General features: G+C 63.2%; 2 protein-coding genes across 2 annotated transcripts in view; one reads left to right on the top strand and one right to left on the bottom strand.

Annotated features, from left to right (window-relative positions):
- Nucleotides 1-2,271, top strand: part of OSBPL7 (oxysterol binding protein like 7) — a 25,264-nt gene extending 22,993 nt beyond the window's left edge. The window contains exons 21-23 of the mRNA XM_026654667.2: nucleotides 221-347; nucleotides 463-585; nucleotides 944-2,271. Coding sequence (XP_026510452.1) covers nucleotides 221-347; nucleotides 463-585; nucleotides 944-1,052 — 359 coding nt within the window. The 3' untranslated portion in view covers nucleotides 1,053-2,271. The remainder of the gene's footprint in view (nucleotides 1-220; nucleotides 348-462; nucleotides 586-943) is intronic.
- Nucleotides 2,272-5,814: 3,543 nt separating this feature from the next.
- Nucleotides 5,815-16,048, bottom strand: part of TBX21 (T-box transcription factor 21) — a 31,813-nt gene continuing 21,579 nt past the window's right edge. Inside the window, exons 2-6 of the mRNA XM_026654801.2 lie at nucleotides 10,560-10,714; nucleotides 9,081-9,202; nucleotides 8,156-8,314; nucleotides 7,734-7,795; nucleotides 5,815-6,882 (exon numbers count right to left, since the gene is read on the bottom strand). Of these exons, the coding sequence (XP_026510586.1) occupies nucleotides 6,234-6,882; nucleotides 7,734-7,795; nucleotides 8,156-8,314; nucleotides 9,081-9,202; nucleotides 10,560-10,714 (1,147 nt within the window). The 3' untranslated portion in view covers nucleotides 5,815-6,233. The remainder of the gene's footprint in view (nucleotides 6,883-7,733; nucleotides 7,796-8,155; nucleotides 8,315-9,080; nucleotides 9,203-10,559; nucleotides 10,715-16,048) is intronic.

Raw genomic sequence — 16,048 nt, 5'->3', positions numbered from 1 at the left:
AGACCCCACCCCCACCCCATAGGGGCCGGCTCTCCATAGGGGACTGGGAAACCGCCCCCTGCAGGGATAGACCCCACCCCCACCCCATAGGGGCCGGCTCTCCATAGGGGACTGGGAAACCGCCCCCTGCAGAGGGGGCGGGTGCTATCCGAGGGTGGGGGCTTGGACTGGGAGGGGTGCTCAGAGGTCGGATCTGTGTACCCCCCCCCCCCCCCCGCAGACCCCATGCCCCGAGAGCTCGAGAAGAACTACGGCTTCACGCAGTTCGCCCTGGAGCTGAACGAGCTGACGCCGGAGCTCAAGCGTTTCCTGCCCTCCACGGACACGCGGCTGCGCCCCGACCAGCGGTGAGTGGCCCCCCTCTTCTGACCCGCTGGCCCTCGCGCAGCTCCTGGGGGGGGGGGTGATAGAGGGGTATAGCTGAGACCCCACAGCTCATTGCAGGAGTGATCCCCCCCCCAGGTATCTGGAGGAAGGCAACGTGCAGGCGGCAGAGTCCCAGAAGCGCCGGATCGAGCAGCTGCAGAGAGACCGGCGCAGGGTCATGGAGGATAACAACATCTTCCACCAGGCGCGTTTCTTCAGGTACCGGCTGCCTGCCCGGCTCCTGGGAGCCCCCTCCCTGCCCCGCTCTGAGGAGGAGACCTTAGGGGGCTGGGCGCCGCTCCGGGGGGTTGTGGGACCCCCGGGTCCTGGCTTATGCCAAAGCCACAATGTGATCGCAGGAAACTGGGGTCTGGGAGGGGCCTGAGCCTCAGAAATGGGGGGGGAAGCTGAGGAGCCCCTGGGATATTTGGGGGGGAGCGAGTTGGGGTTTGGGCCTGGACGCTGGGCCCAGGTTAATCGCAAGGCCCGGTCCGCGGTTGTTTGCCCGGCTCTCTGGGGCGCCCCCTGGACTCCCTGTGTCTGACCACGTCCTTTCCCCCTCCCCTCTCCCCGGCAGGCAGCAGACGGACCCCGGCGGCAAGGAGTCCTGGCTCAGCAACGACACCTACTGGAAGCTGCGGGCGGAGCCCGGCTACGCCAACCTCGACAGCCCCGTGCTGTGGTAGCAGCGGCCTCCGGGGGCCGCCCTGCCCAGCTCTCTGGGCCCCTGCCTCCCAGGCACGTAGGGACTAGTGGGCAGGGTCTGGGGGCACCACAGCGCTGGGCAGTGCCCCCCAGTGGACAGGGTGAAGATGCCGCGGGTGAAAGGTGTCCTGGCCCTTCCCGGGTCCACCCTGCTCCCATCCCATCCCCATCGCTGCTGTCTGCTGGCCGGGCAGCCTGCGCCCGCTGGCACCTCGAGGACTGCTGGGGGTGCCAACCCGATGCACTTACTTCTGCCTTCCCCCCCCACGGGGGGGCACCGTGATCTGGGGGGTGGGGGGGGAAGCTTTGATTTTTCAAATGCTTTGTATTAATTTCACAAAACTGTGCAGAGGGGCCTGGATCCAGGGGGCGAGTGAACAGCAGAAGATGGGACGGTCTGCATAGCAGGGGCCCGGATCTTCCTGCAGGGAAAAGCCATTCCTCAGCATAGCCCCAGCCTTGGAGCTGGGAGCATCCAGGCAATGACCTGAGCAGCTGTGTTACCTAATGGTTGGAGCCAGGACTCCTGGGTTCCATTCCCAGCTCCAGGCCGGGAGTGGAGTCTAGTGGTTAGAGGTGAGGAGAGTGGGGAGGGTTCAGTTCCTGGCTCGCCCAGGGCTGTACGGATGGGTGAGGGGCAGGACGTGGGCGTTAAGGACTGGCTGTAGCGCCCTCGGGCACCCCTCTGTTCCGGTGCTGGCGTGTTCTCTGCTGCGGAGCTGGGAGTTGTTCCCCTTGGGCCCCCGAATCTGCTCAGGGCCGGAGGCAGCCCTTTTCTCTCCCGTTTTTGGGAGGCCGCGGGGTGCAGGTTCAGAAAGGACCCCTTGGGCTCTGATGCTTCGGGGGGTGTCCTGAGCAGGAGCTGCTGGAGTGCTCCCCTCAGTTACCCATAGGGGGCACCGTGGAGCTTCCCTCACCTGCCAGCATGGGGGGCAGGGATCCCCCGTGTGGCTTGGGGTCGCCTGCAGGCGGGCAGACCTCGCGCCCTCCCTCCAGGCCCTGTCGGGCTGGGTTTGGCCTTTTGTTTGATCAAACATTCCACCCCTCTAATAAAGCATCCGGAAGAGCCTGAGTGGAGAGTCTCCTTCACCATCCCCCCCCTGCCCCCACCTTTCCTCTCCCCCACCCTACTTGGGGGGAGGTTCTTCCTCTCTGCAAACCAGGTCCCCTCCAGCCCACCCACGGGCTCCTGTCTATGGGGTTCTTGCACCACAGTGGTTTCAGACACGTCTTATCGAGAGCAGGCGGCTTCATTCATGTGGCCTAGGGGTTAGAGCAGAGGGGCTGACAGCCAGGACGCCTGGGTTCTGGTCCCAGCTGCGAGAGGAGAGTGGGGGCCAGGGGTTAGTTGAAGGAAGGGGGGGGTAGTCGAAGTGAGGTCTCCTGGGTTCTGGTCCCCATTTTGCCTCTGGATACAAGTCACTTGTCTCTGCCAAAGTTTCCTCACCAGGCTGCCTAGAGGTAATTCACTGGTGTGAAGTGCTTGGAGAGCCCCAGCTGGAAGGTGCAGGAGCCAGGCAGGTTTCCTGGTGCACGCCCAGCAGCCACCCGTCAGTGCATGAGCACAAGGGATTGGGGCCAGGCGAGCTGCTGCCACCCTGAGTATTGGGCCAGGCCTGCTGAACAGGTTGGTGCTGGGAGGGACTAACATACCCGTGTGGGGTGTGACCCCCCCCTTCCCCCCAAGGCTGCTGCCTGGGATGGGGCCCATCCATCCTCGGGGGCTGCAGGCTCCCTGCCCTGCTCTGAGCAGTGATCAGCTCGCTTCACCCAGGTCGCTGGGTTGCTTCTCCTCCCGCAGTCACAGCCCTAGATTCACCACCCGCCGGCTCTTGCGCGCTTGCGCTCACCTCCTGCGCATCATACGCACGCACCCGCTCGGCTCCATGAGCTCAGCCGCAGGCCCTGAATATACAGCCCCACCCATAGGCGCTCATGCAGCGACACAGATGCTTGTACCAACCCCCCCCTCAGCACACACACTAGTGCAGGTGTGCAAATGCACGCATTGCACCCCCCTCACCTGGATGCTCACGCTCACGCCCTGCACACTTGCTAGGCACAGGCCTGCACGTCTGCCTGCTCAGTGCACCCACGTGCTCCGCTCACGCACAGCTGGGGTTGCACACACCTTATGGCTGTGTGTGTCTCTCTCTCTCTCACATGCTCGCTGCAAATCACACACACACACGCCTGGACACTCACTATTCTCACACACACAGCTATGCTCACACTCACAAGCCATACTACACATACACACAAGTACATGTGACTACATGCATCCATTGCATCCAGATATGCTCAACACACATACACAACCCCCCGCCCGCCACCGTATGGTACTCAGCATACGCCTGGCTGGCGTGGCACCTGGTCCCATCAAGCCAGGCTCAGCTCCCCGCCCCCCCCCCCAACACATCCACCCCCTCCTGAGCGTGCGGTGCGTCCGCGTCTCTGGTGCTCACACAGACACAGCGCGGGCGCCACAGCTTTACAATTTATTTAAAGAAAGTCTTAAGCAAAAAACAAACCACGGTGAACGTGTAGAATCTGTACATGGGTCAATAAATATTTTCAAAAGTAAAGATTTTTTCTTAAAAAACAACCAACCCCCCCCCCCCGGCCCGGAACAGACCCGCACGTTTCGCCGCCTACGCGTGGCGGCGTGTAAACAGTTTGGGCGAGCGTGGCAGGGCTGGCGCTGGCCTGTGCCCGCAGTGGGGGCAGCCCAGGGTGGTGGGCTGCAAGGAGGGCCGGGCCCGCTGCTAACAGGCTGGCACCGTCCTCTGATTGTCTGGCTGAATAAATCCACCTCCAGTGTTCCCAGGCTACAGGCTTCAAATATTGCAGGTCCAGGGGCATGCCCCAAGGGTGGGAGGGGGAGAGAAAAATAACATTTAACGTGTAACTAACCCCACCCCCAAATCGTTAGGTGCGTAGCTGAGTGGTGGAGGGTTTTGTGGGGTAGGCTCCCTGCTGGTTGGGCACTGGCGAGCAGAGCCCCCCAGAAGGCCAGGAGCTGGGGTGCAAAGGGGGGGCTGGTTCGCGCAGGGCAGAGCCCAGCGGCTGGGGGAATCGCCCGGCTTCACCCATGCGCCGCCCTGCTGGGCGCGGGGACGAGCCGTGTGGAGGGAGCACCAGGCTGCCCTGCCCTGCTCTGAAATGCTGCAAGATCCATGAATGTTTCTGGCTGATGCCTCCCCCCACCCCCCACCCCCAATGGCTTTGCAAAGCAAGGCTGGAGTTAGCCGCTTGGGGGGCAGCACCCATCCGCCTCTTCAGGCCACCCAGTGCGCGTGGAGAGAGGGGTCAGGGAGCCGGCGGCGTTCTGAGCTGCACATGCTGGGTGGGTGCCCTGCTTTCTGGCCTGGCTAAACTGCTCGGGGCAATGCCGCTGTGTTAGAATGGGGCGCCTTTACCCTCCAACGACCCCCCCCCGCATGGGGCAGCTCAGACAGCCCCCAGAACTGTCTCTGGCAGGCCCCCGCCCAAGGAGCACCACCGTCAGGGCCTCAGCAGCGGGCCTGATGGGCAGAGCCGTAAGTCCAGGGCTTACGTTCAGCGGCAGGCGTTCGCCTTTCCTTCCCTTGTGGACGCCACAAACCCAAACTCACGCGCACAGGGGCTGCCCACAGCCGAGGGACGGGACGGGACGGGGGGGGGGCTAGGCTAGGCCGACTGGGGGTGAAAGGCAACATCCCCCCTCCCCACAGTGCCAAGTTGGAGCTGGAGGGCTCAGAAGGTGGGATGTGGGGGGGGGGATGCCCCCCCAAACTGGCAGTGCCCCTACTGTCAACGTAGGCCGGCCTCAGTGAACCAGTCTGCTCCTGCCCCCTTGCACGGCTGGTTCGTAGTGCCCGTGGGGCCAGCGGGGGGCTCTGCCCCGTGAGCTGGGGGACCCCAGGCGCCCCTGAGGTGAGGTGAAGACACAGGCCAGACGGGGAGGGGGCTGAGGGCTCTTACTTTGGGGGGGGGGGGCAGAGCCTTCCAGTCTCCAGGGCCTGTCAGGCAGGGCACCACCCCTTCCCCCCCCCCCCACTTTGCTTTAGTTGCTCCCCTGAGCTGAGGGCAGGGGCCAGCCCGGGGTCACTGCCGGTGGCTGGGGTAAGGTTGGTGCAAAACTCATCCCCGCCCCCTCCGCCCCCCAAGCATGGCCTCCCCGCCCACCGCCAGACCCAGCAGAGCCACAGGGGAGCAGCCGAGGCCACCCATGTGGTTTGGCGCCTTCCTGCAGGGGGCTGCGCTGGGCACGGGCCAGGCCCCCGTCACGGCCGAACCCTCTGCACGCTTGGGGAGAAGTGGGGGGTCAGAAGGTGCCTGCTGCAATGGGGGGAAATGAGGCTGCTAGGAGGGTGCTCCCGCCACCACTGGTTGCCACCGGAGGGCAGCACTGAGCAACGGGGGTGGGGGGTAAACAAAACGTGCCCCTGTGCCCAGCCCACCCTGGCCTGGGGATGGCAAGACAGGCGCTCAGGGCATCAGTGATAAGCAGGGTCAGGCCAGGCCTGCAGCCTTGGCGGGTCGCTGGCTGCAGGGTAACTGCATTGTTGGTGCTTTGGGGGGGAGGGTGCCCTTGTTGGTTGTTTGCCTAATTTAATAGAGGGGAGCGTGTCAGGCCACCCGTGCAGAAGCACGCATGGGCACACAGGCGTGGGCCCCCCCCCCCCTGTGTACGTGCGACCGATGCGGGGGAACAGGCGCGTGCAGCACTATGTGGCCATGTGCTCGTGCGTGACTGGGGTATGGACCAGTGTGTAAATGCACATGGGTGTGAGCACCTCTGGGGCTGCCCCCTCCCCCGCGTGCGCGACTACACACACAGGCGCACGAGGGCGTGTGCACATGTGCTGCTGCATAAACACGGGCCAGCAGGGCCCAGCCTGGCACACACTGAGTTCGGGCACACACTCACTCACCCACCGACCCCCCGCCAGCAAACAGTAACATTTGTGTGGGCAGGGCTTGAACTATGCACCGGGAGGTCAGAGGGGGGCAAGTCACCCAGAGACGCTTCACCACCCCCCTCCTTCACCTTCTCTGCTGCGCCTGTCTGCAGCAACCGCCCCCCGTCGCGCCCTTTCCCTGGGGACACCTGATATGATTTGGGGGGCAGGGGAGCTCCAGCCCCTCAGCACCAGGAAAACGCTCCCTCCCCGCCCCCCTCAGTTGCCGTAGAAGCCGTAGTAGCCGGGGTCGGCGCCCCCGTCCTTGTCGTACAGGTCCCCGTTGCGGGCGGGGGGCGAGCTCTCGGCGCTGGAGGCGTAGGGCGACACCCTGCGCCGCTTGCACTCCGCCTCGAAGAGCCCCGAGTCCGAGGAGTCCACCGACTTGACCGAGGCCGGCTCGGCCCAGCCCTCCGCGTCCTTCCCCTTCTCCTCGCCGGCGGGCAGGGGCCGGATGTCCCGCACGGGCCGGAACCAGCCCAGCGCCCCGGGGCTGGGTTTGGCGGGCGGCTGCCAGGCGGCGGGCGGCGAGCCGAAGGGGTGGGGCTCCTGGTAGTAGGGCAGGGTGGCGTGGGGCGAGGCCGGCAGGGGGAAGGCCTTCACGCCGAAGGGCATGTACTTGTTCCCGCCGTAGCTGCCCTCGTAGGCGCCGTAATCCAGGGGGGCGGCGGGGGGCTGCTGGGAGGCGAAGTACCAGCGGGGGTGCTCCTTGTGCTGCAGCGGTTCCCCGTTGTAGTAGCGGCTCTGGGGCAGCGGGTACTGCTCGTGCAGGAAGGACGGGAAGCGGCTGCCGGGTAGGAGCTGCTGGCAGCTGGTGGCGTCGGGCGGGGACGGGGTCACGCGGTCGCCCTCTGCTGTCGTGTACATCCTGGGGGGGGACAAACACAAAGGGGGGGTCAGGCAGGGGTGGAGAGGGTGCCCTGCGGCACTGGGGTTGGAGCTGGACGGCTGGTGGGGGGGTGGGGCCTGGTGCCTCAGGTTGGTCTCCGGCCCTGGCTGGCTTCAGCTGCGCTCTGGTAACTGAGTTGAGTTTGTGGGGGTCTCGGCCCCGCTCCTGGCTGGGCGTCCCTGCCCGTCGCCATCCCTCCCGCCGTGCTGGCAAACTCAGCAGAGGCCCCAGGCCCCGGCAGGTGAGCGACAAGATTCCCTCTCCTTTTTTCCACCCACGTGCGGAATACATTTTGTCACGTGCACCGCTATCGAGGTACTGCGGGGATGTGCGCCAGCCGTAGAAACAAAAAAACCGAGATAGAAGATCTCTGTTTAAAAAGTTCCCCAAGGGATAATGACTCCAGCCAGGACAGGTGAGGCATTTTAGAATTAAAGAATTAAAAGAAATAAAACACTCAAGTAGCACTTTGAAAGAATAAAATGACAGCGAATGTATGTGCATTACAGGAAGTGCCAAGAAGGAACACCACCACCACAAGTGTGTGTGTGTGTGTGTGTGTGTGTGTGTGTGTGTGTGAGGAGCGCGCACACACACACACACACAAACCCACACACACACCCCTCTCCCCTCTGCAGCTCTGCAGCCCCAATGTTTGCCTCAGTGGCCGGCCTCTGAGAACTGGGGGGGTGCCAGGCGAACGGGGGCCTCGGAGACGCCTGGCAGTGACCCAATGACGAGGGTGCATCAAGGCAGACCCGCCCCCTGGCCCGTGGCTGGGCCGGCCCCGCGGGGCGATGGGGAGACAGCCAGTGGGGGGGGATACTCACGAGTCGAAGTTGTCCCGGAAGCCCTTGGCAAAGGGGTTGTGATCGATTTTCAACTGAGTGATCTAGGACAACACAGAACAGAGTCTGGGCACACGGTCACACTGCGTGTGTGGGGCGGCACGGGGTTGCGGAGGGGGCGGAGGGAGAGTCGGGGGGAAGAAGCAGGGATGCAGGGCAGCCCCCATCTTCCTAGTGCTTCCCCAACTGCCCCCCCTCAAGCCCTAGGAACCCCCCCCCCCCCCCCCCCCCCCCCGGCGGGGGCTGGGCCATGGGGTGCTGACATGACACTCCAGTCCCCACCCAACCGCACCATGGGCGGCCTCAGACCTACCCTTCTCCTTGGCACAGCGCCCCCTAGCGGCTGCCCCCGGGCGTCCGAGGGGTTGCCGTGGCCCAGGGAGGCGCGGGGGCCCGATACTCACGTCGGCGTTCTGGTAGGCCGTGACGGCGATGAACTGCGTCTCCGGGAAGATGAAGGTCTGGGTGTTGCCGGAGGGGTAGGCCTCGTCCCCTTCCCCCTCCTTCACCTCCGTCACGTGCAGCCGCGGTTGGTACTTGTGCAGCGACTGCAGCACGATCATCTGCAGAGAGCAGGGCACGGGAGCGTCACGGGAGAGGCGCTTGGAGCAGGGGGGCGCTCATAAGGGATGCTCTGCAGCTGGGAGTGGGGGGACATTGGGACAATCCCTGGTAGGGAGATCCCCACTGTTCTGTGGGTCAATCTATGGGGGAGACCATGGCAGGCTTATCCTGACTGAGGGTACCATGGCCCGCTGGGATAAGCCGTTGAGGGAACGTCAGTGGGATTCATAGCTTTAGATCGATATCATGTGGCAGGCAGTTCCACAGGCTAACTATTGGGCAAAAGGCAGCGCCTTCAGCTGGAAGGAAGGCGACAGAAAGAACAGAACAGAGAAAGCACGAGGGGTCCTGAGAGTCAGCCCCACACCACAGAGAAGCTGATGGTGGGGAGTAGGTAGTGTCTGGAGGGTCCAGAAGCTGGAGGGGAGTGCGGATAGGCTGGTGGGTCTCTGTCCAGGTGACAGGGATGGGTGTCTGGCCTGTGCCCTGCGATGGGGGAATGTTACCCGGGTGACGGGGATGGGTGTCTGGTCTGTGTCCTGCGATGGGGGAACGTTACCCGGGTGACGGGGATGGGTGTCTGGTCTGTGCCCTGCGATGGGGGACGTTACCCGGGTGACGGGGATGGGTGTCTGGCCTGTGTCCTCCGATGGGGGATGTTACCCGGGTGACGAGGATGGGCACCTGGCCTATGCCCCGCAATGGGGGACGTTGCCCGGGTGACGGGGACAGGTGTCTGGCCTGTGATGGGGGGGAGGGGGTTACCTGTGTGATGTTATTGGATGCCCCCTTGTTATTGGTGAGCTTGAGTTTTCCAAACGAGACCTCCTGGCGCATCCAGTGGGCCCCGGTGTTGGGTGAGTCGGGGTGGATGTACAGCCGGTTACCTGCCAAAACAGCCCCCGGCTGAGTGCCATGCCGCTCCCACGGGCCCACCAGCTGCTCCCTGCACCCACGGCCTCTGGGCCAGCCAGTCAGAGCCTGGCGCGGCGACCCTGCCCGCCAGCGCCCCCTCCCGCCTGGGTGCCTCCGGCTCAGGGCTCGGAGCAGCACCTGGGACCAGCTCCTCCACCCAGCCACAGGAGGCGAGTCCCCCCTCACCCAGCCCAGGCTGGGAAGTGCCAGCTGGGTAGGCAGGGGTCAGAGAGGTGATAACCCATCGGCTCCCACCCCTGCCCCAGGGTGCTACGCCTGCCAGGGAGCCACAAGAGGGCGCTCTGGCTCCTGAGAATGCGGCGAGTGCTGGGGGTGGGGGGTGCAGCTGGTGCTGGAGGGACGGGGTGGGGACAAGAAAGGAAGGGGAGGGGCTCCCGGTTGCTCCTCACTGCTCCGGGATCCAGCAACGGGGACAGATCGGGTGGTGGGCTGGTCCCGGGCCCTGTGGCGCCAGGGGAGTTTGGGGTTGGGGCGAATTGCAGACCCTGGCTCCCCCTCCTGTTCGGAGAACCCGGCTCCAGCTCCACCCCCCTGGAGGGAAAAGGCAGCCCTGAGACGCTGGCCATTGCTGCTTGAAATCTAAACCCCGCCCCCTCCTCTAATCAGGAACCAGCTCTCAGGTCACAGCGAGCCCCCCCCTTCTGCCCCCCCAACACAGCTTCTATAGCAGGTGCCACTCTTGGGAATGGTGCAGAAGCTCCCAGCTACCCCAGTCCCAGCCTCTCCCAGCAGGGGGCGCTGCAGCAGAGGGGGCAGGAGCAGTGGCTGGGGGAGGGGGCGCCTGGCTCTCCCAGCAGGGGGGCGCTGCAGGAGCAGTGTCTGGGGGGGCACCTGGCTCTCCCAGCAGGGGGCGCTGCAAGGGAGGGTGCAGGAGGGGTGCCTGGCTCACACTGCAGGGGGTGCTGCAGGGGAGAGGGCAGGTGCAGTGACTGGTGGGGGCGCCTGGCTTTTCCAGCAGGGGGCGCTGCAGGGGAGGGGGCAGGAGCAGTGGCTGGGGGGGGGGCACCTGGCTCTCCCAGCAGGGGGCGCTGCAGGGGAGGGGGCAGGAGCAGTGGCTGGGGGGGGGGCACCTGGCTCTCCCAGCAGGGGGCGCTGCAGGGGAGGGGGCAGGAGCAGTGGCTGGAGGGCGCCTGGCTCTCCCAGCAGGGGGCGCTGCAGGAGCACTGGCTGTGGGAGCTCCCCCCTCTCTCAAGAGAAGCCTAGAGACAGTGGCAAGCACCGACCACCCCCCTGTACCCAATGCCCTGGTCCCGCCCCATGAACGAGATAACTGGGAGGGGGGAAGGGGCCTGGATCTCTCCTTCCTACCTGGCATGTTCCCCTCGGCCTTGCCGCACTGGACCCACTTCCCGCCTTGGTACCTCCAGTGGTGCTGATCCACCAGGACAATGTCCACGCAGACCCTGTAGTGAGCCACGGGGTCCAGCCCGGAGAGGTTGAAGCTGAGAAACGGGAACATCCGCCTGGGGAGGGGACACAAACACAACCCGGCGTGTTACGCTGGAGGGGACACTCCCTGGGTCCCCATATCACATAGCGCGACCCCCCTCCCTCCCCGGCGCAGAGCATCCGCCTGCCCTTGAAATCCCGTGGAGTCCGGCCACGCGGCGAGGAAAGATCCCCCAGGAGGTGAGCTGGGTCCCAGGTGGGATCCCAGCCCCAAGCAGGACAGGACGGAGGATGTATCCGTGGGACATGGGCTGGAGGAACGTGATGGCAACAAGGGGGATCGGCGTGTGGTGGCCTGGATTATCCTCACGCTATCATTTCTGATGGTAGCGCTGAGCGGCCCCAACAGAGACCAGGGCCCCGCTGTGCTAGGGGCTGTACAAAGACACAGCGAGGCAGTCCCCGCCCCGAAGAGGTCACAGTCTGATTACACAAGACACATACAGGGTGGGAGGGGAAACTGAGGCACAGTGAGAGTGACCAGCCCCGGGTCAGCGGCAGAGCTGGGAGGAGAACCCAGGCCTCGTGATTCCCGGCTTGGCATGGAGCAGATGCCTTGGTTACCCCTCAGCCAGCCCCATGACATTACCCTGTAACTACACGCCCCTAGACAAGGCCAGTGCAGGGCTGGTTTCCCTGCCCAGGCAGCAGGAATGCCCCATTCAGTCCTGAGCGGCGGGGGGGCCCCCGGGGGTATCAAACCGGAGAGATCGAGAGAGGGCTGGGGGCAGAGATTGCAGGAGAGCCTGAGGGGGAGGAGGAGACGATGGCCATTAACCATTCCTGGTATTTCAGCAGAGACCTGGGGCTCCGGTCAGGATCGGGACCCATGTGTGCACCTACAAAGACGCGTTCCCTGCCTCAGAGACCTGGGCACAGGGAGGGATGGAGGAGAGAGAGGAAGCTGGGGGTGGCTATAGAAAGCGGGGGGGGGGGGGAGAAGAGGTAGAGAACGGAGAAAGGAGGGGAGAGAGGGGGGGGGGGGGTGAGGTGTTGAAGCACCCCCCCTTCTTCCCCCCCAAGCACTGAGCTGGATTATTTCCCAGCTCTTCCAATTCCGGGTCCGAAGCCGGCCCAGCCAGCTGGTTCTGATCGCAGCCCCCCCCGAGGGCAGATTTAGCCGCTTGGCCCTGTTTAGAACTCAGAGACTTGTCAACTGACTGTGACAGGTGGCAGCTCGGTTCTGCGTCCCAGGACCCCCCCTTCCCTCTGCCCCGCCTCCCCACTTTTCCGGTTCAGAAACCGACACCGTTGCTATTCTCAGCCCCATCGCCAGGCCAGGGAAGGGCCAAGGAGCAGGAGGCAGGGAACGAAAGGGGAGAGGACAGCTGGGAAGGGAGAAGAGGAAAGAGGCAGGATCGGGTGGGGCTCACAGGTCAATTTCAAATCCCCATTTCAACCCCTCTTGTTAGTGGCCTCCCCTTCGTCAGAGCAAGAAGAGGGGTCTGAGAAAGGGAGCTGGGAAATAGGGGACACTGTCTCCCCGCTGCACGGAGGGCCCTGGCCTGGCAGGATCTGGGGGGGATCAATGCAACAAACGACATCCGCACATGCCTAACAGTCGCCACAGAGGATCGAACTCGGGACCCACAAACGTACCGGCGTCTGCTGTTTGAGCTAGGGGTTAGGTAGCAGGTGGTTGTAGACACCAGGGCCGGCCACAAGAGGGAGACATGACCACACGGGTAAGGCACTCCTTCAGGGAGTGTAAGCATGGCTCCCTCTAGTGGCTGGCTTTAGGGACTGCAACAGGCTGCTATTCCCTGCTGATACACTTTGGTTCTGAAGGTTGCAGGTTGGCTCCAGGCAGACGTAGGAACAGCCCTCCTGGGTCAGAGCAATGGTCCAGCTCGGCCAGTCTCCTGTCTTCCGACAGGTGCTTCAGAGGGACAACGTCTCGGTGTGTGGCTCAAACTCCCCACGGGGGCCGCCGGGACCAGAGAGGAAACACAAAAGCCTCTGCAAAGGTTGTACTGTTTTGCAGCCCCCTTTAGGCGATGCTGCCCAGTAACTTTGTGCTTTGTAACCCCACCCTCCCTCCCCTCTTGCTTCAAACCTATTTCAGTGAAAAGAGGTTTTGTTTGGCACTTTCAGCGAGTTCAGTGCAGGGTGGGAACCACAGAGGCCGCCGCGGGACGACACTGACAGGAGGCAGAAAACTAAACTGGCCGGGAGCACCCAGCCCCAGCGGGTTTGAGAGGCCTGATCCTCAGTGCCGTCCAAATCAACGGTGGCAAAGTGAGGCGAGGGGAGATCAAGCTTTACAGATAGTGAATTAATTATGGGTAATTATGATGCATGTGCCCAAATCCTGCAATCACCCACCCTGGGGTACAGCTGGAGCGTTGCATTGATGCCAGATTTACACTGGTGGAAATAAGAGCGTCCATCGCTAGACTGACCGAAGCTAATTACAGATGCACGTTAGCACCAGCCCCCTCTCGGGTTGACGCTGGTTTTACACACTGACCCTCGCCTGATTAGCACGAGGGTAGACAGGCTCAGAACCAGGCCCAGTCACGCTGATGGCAATTGGGAGCAGCGATGCCACCCTTCTGCCCCGATTCCAGCCTTGCCAACGCCAACCCTTCAAAAGTGATCACCCCGCCCCCCCCCCCCCCGCCACCGTCGTGAAAGTGGCTTAAAAAAATCTTGAAATTAAAATAAAAAAAATAGATACTTTTTTCATTTGCCTTCTGGATTTTGAGCCTAGGTGTGTGTGTGTGTGTGTGTGTGTGGGGATTCATGCCGTCAAGCCTCTCTCTGCCACCACGACGTCTGGAAACTTACTGTTCTTTTGTTTTAAATGGAAGCCGAGAGTCTCACATCATCACTGGACTCCCAGAGCTGGAGCTTTCAGAACCACCAAAATCAGGAGCAAATTGCCAGAGCAAAAATGCCCGAGCTGCCGAGCCTGGGATTCTGAGCTGACTCCCCCTCGGAGGACTCAGGAGTGAGTCCAGTCCGCTGCTGTAAAGGGGAGCAAAGTAAGTTCTTGGGGCCAGAGACCATCATTCTGTTCGTAGAACACCAAGCGTCACGGGGGCCTGGTCCGTAGCTCCCATGTGCTACCACAATACACAACTAATCATAATAAGACTAAAAGCAGAATTTAAACACCCCCCCCCCTCCGGTCCTGCTCATGTTCCTGGTGAAGCCAGGAGCTGAGGACCATGGGACACAAGCTGTTGTCAGTTGCGCCAGCTGGTTTAAATGGGTGACGACTGGGCTGCCCAGAGAAGGCCTGGGGCAAGGCTGGCCCAGGGTCTCTCTCCAGAGCTCCCACGATCTGTCAATCAAGTATGACCCCCCCCCCCCGCCGTTACCCTCAGCCCCGCACATGGAGGGGAGCAGAGGGGAGAGCGTGCGAATATTGCACTAGCTAGTGAATAAAAGATGGGCCAAGGGCGGGGAGCCAGTAGGGTCCAGGCCACAGCCCTGGGCAAAACGCCTGCCCGTGTTTAACTGGCCGACCCGATTGCTTGCAACGTGCCAGGCTCCAGGGACAGGGTGAAGCAGACGTCCCCGGAGCCCAGGGCAGCTCCCCACAGCCCAGCCTGCTGGGTCCCGGGGACTCTCGGCGCACCTGTGGTGTGCATGGACCGACAGGCAGCACCCCCACCCCCACCGGAGAGGGACACACTCAGCTGCACCTCGGTTGTGTAAGAGAGACACGGTCGGGGAGGGAACAGCTTTGGGAGGACGCTGGGGAGCCCGAAAGCTCGTCTCTCTCACCACCAGAAGTTGGTCCAGTAACGCTGTCACCTCACCCACCTTGTCTCTACAGCCCAGCAGACACCCTATGGTATGTACACAAACATACACACGCTCTGAGCCCCCCTCCCCCATACAATCAAACACACACAATTGTAACCCATTCAGCACCTACAGCGTATATGCACAAGCACACACACCGAGAGCACCCCTAGAGTGTGCATGCACAATCCAGCATGCCCATGTACACGTCCACAGATACGCACACCTGTGACACTCCCACAACGCCCCGACTGTGCGTTCGCACAGATTCACACTCAAACTGACGCGCACAGTCCCCACGGGCACACTCACGGACGTGCACAATTGATCACCAGCATAGTCACAGGTAATCTGCTGCACACACACACACACACACACACACACACACCCCGAGCCGCACTCAGGCAGATGTGTGTTCCCTGTGCAGTGCTGCTCTTTAAACATTAACGGCCCCCTTGAAATATTCATCCCCAACTCTCTGCCGGAGGCCGCGAGCGGGACCAGAGGGCGCTTTGGGACCCGGTGCTGGGCTCCCCGAATCCTGTCTGAGCTGAGAGCCGGGGGGGGCAGGGAGCCAGGGGACGGGGGGGGCAATGTGGATTCAGTGGGAGCACTGAGGTGGGAGCGGAGGGAGCCCTGCCCGAACCAGACCCACTGGTACCGCTCCGTTGGCATGGGGAGGCCAGGGCATCTCCCTCCTGCCCCCCAGACTCCATTCGACCTGCCGAGCCCGGCTTTCTCCCCATCATTTCAGGGATCTCTCTCCCGCCCTCTTCCTCCCCCTCCCACCGCTGCTCTTCTCTTCCTTTCTCTCTCTCTCTTTCCTCTGCTTCTCTCGGTCTTTCTCACTTCCTTCCTTCCTCCGCTCCCTCCCCGCGCTTGCCACAGTGCATGATGCTCAAAGCTGACAGGCCAAGGCAGCGCGGCTCGCGCCTTTCCCCCCCCCCCGGCGTGGGAGGGGGATACCGGGTGGAACCAGGAGGGGCTTTGAACCTTCGGGCTCTGGGTTTCCTCGAAGCGCCGGTGTTTCTGATAAAGCAGGGCCCGGGGCGGAGTGATCTCAGGGCCGGGGGCGACCGGGCAGGAGCAGGGCCCCACTTCTCAGAAACGGCTTCGGAAAGCCCGGCCCAGGCCTGGCTCTTAGGGCCGGGTCGGACCTGGGGGGGCCGGGACCCTCCCCTCCCCTCCCTCTGCATGGAAATCCTCCTCCCCACTGCTCAAAGACCAGCCCTGGGGTGTCCCAGGGAGTCATGGGAAGCAAATGTCTTTCAGAGGTCACTTCTTCTGCTTGCTTTCACCCTCAGTTACCTCCTGGAGACCCTCTCGTCCCAGGTCTCCTCTTCCGTACTACTGACCAGTGGGGGGCGCCTCTGAGCAGCCAGCCTGCCCCATGCCTTGCGCCCTCCCATGTCTATCTGCCCCATGCCCCCAGCCTGCCCCATGCCCAATGTCTATCTGCCCCATGCCCCCTGCCTGCCCCATGCCCAATGTCTATCTGCCCCATGCCCCCAGCCTGCCCCATGCCTTGCGCCCTCCCATGTCTATCTGCCCCATGCCCCCAGCCTGCCCCATGCCCAATGTCTAACCTGCCC

Source organism: Terrapene carolina, unplaced genomic scaffold (genome assembly GCF_002925995.2).
Source record: "Terrapene carolina triunguis isolate 2854851 unplaced genomic scaffold, T_m_triunguis-2.0 Scaffold193, whole genome shotgun sequence".
In the NCBI taxonomy this organism is placed as follows: Eukaryota; Metazoa; Chordata; order Testudines; family Emydidae; genus Terrapene; species Terrapene triunguis.
This window is presented reverse-complemented; position numbering and strand designations above follow the sequence as displayed.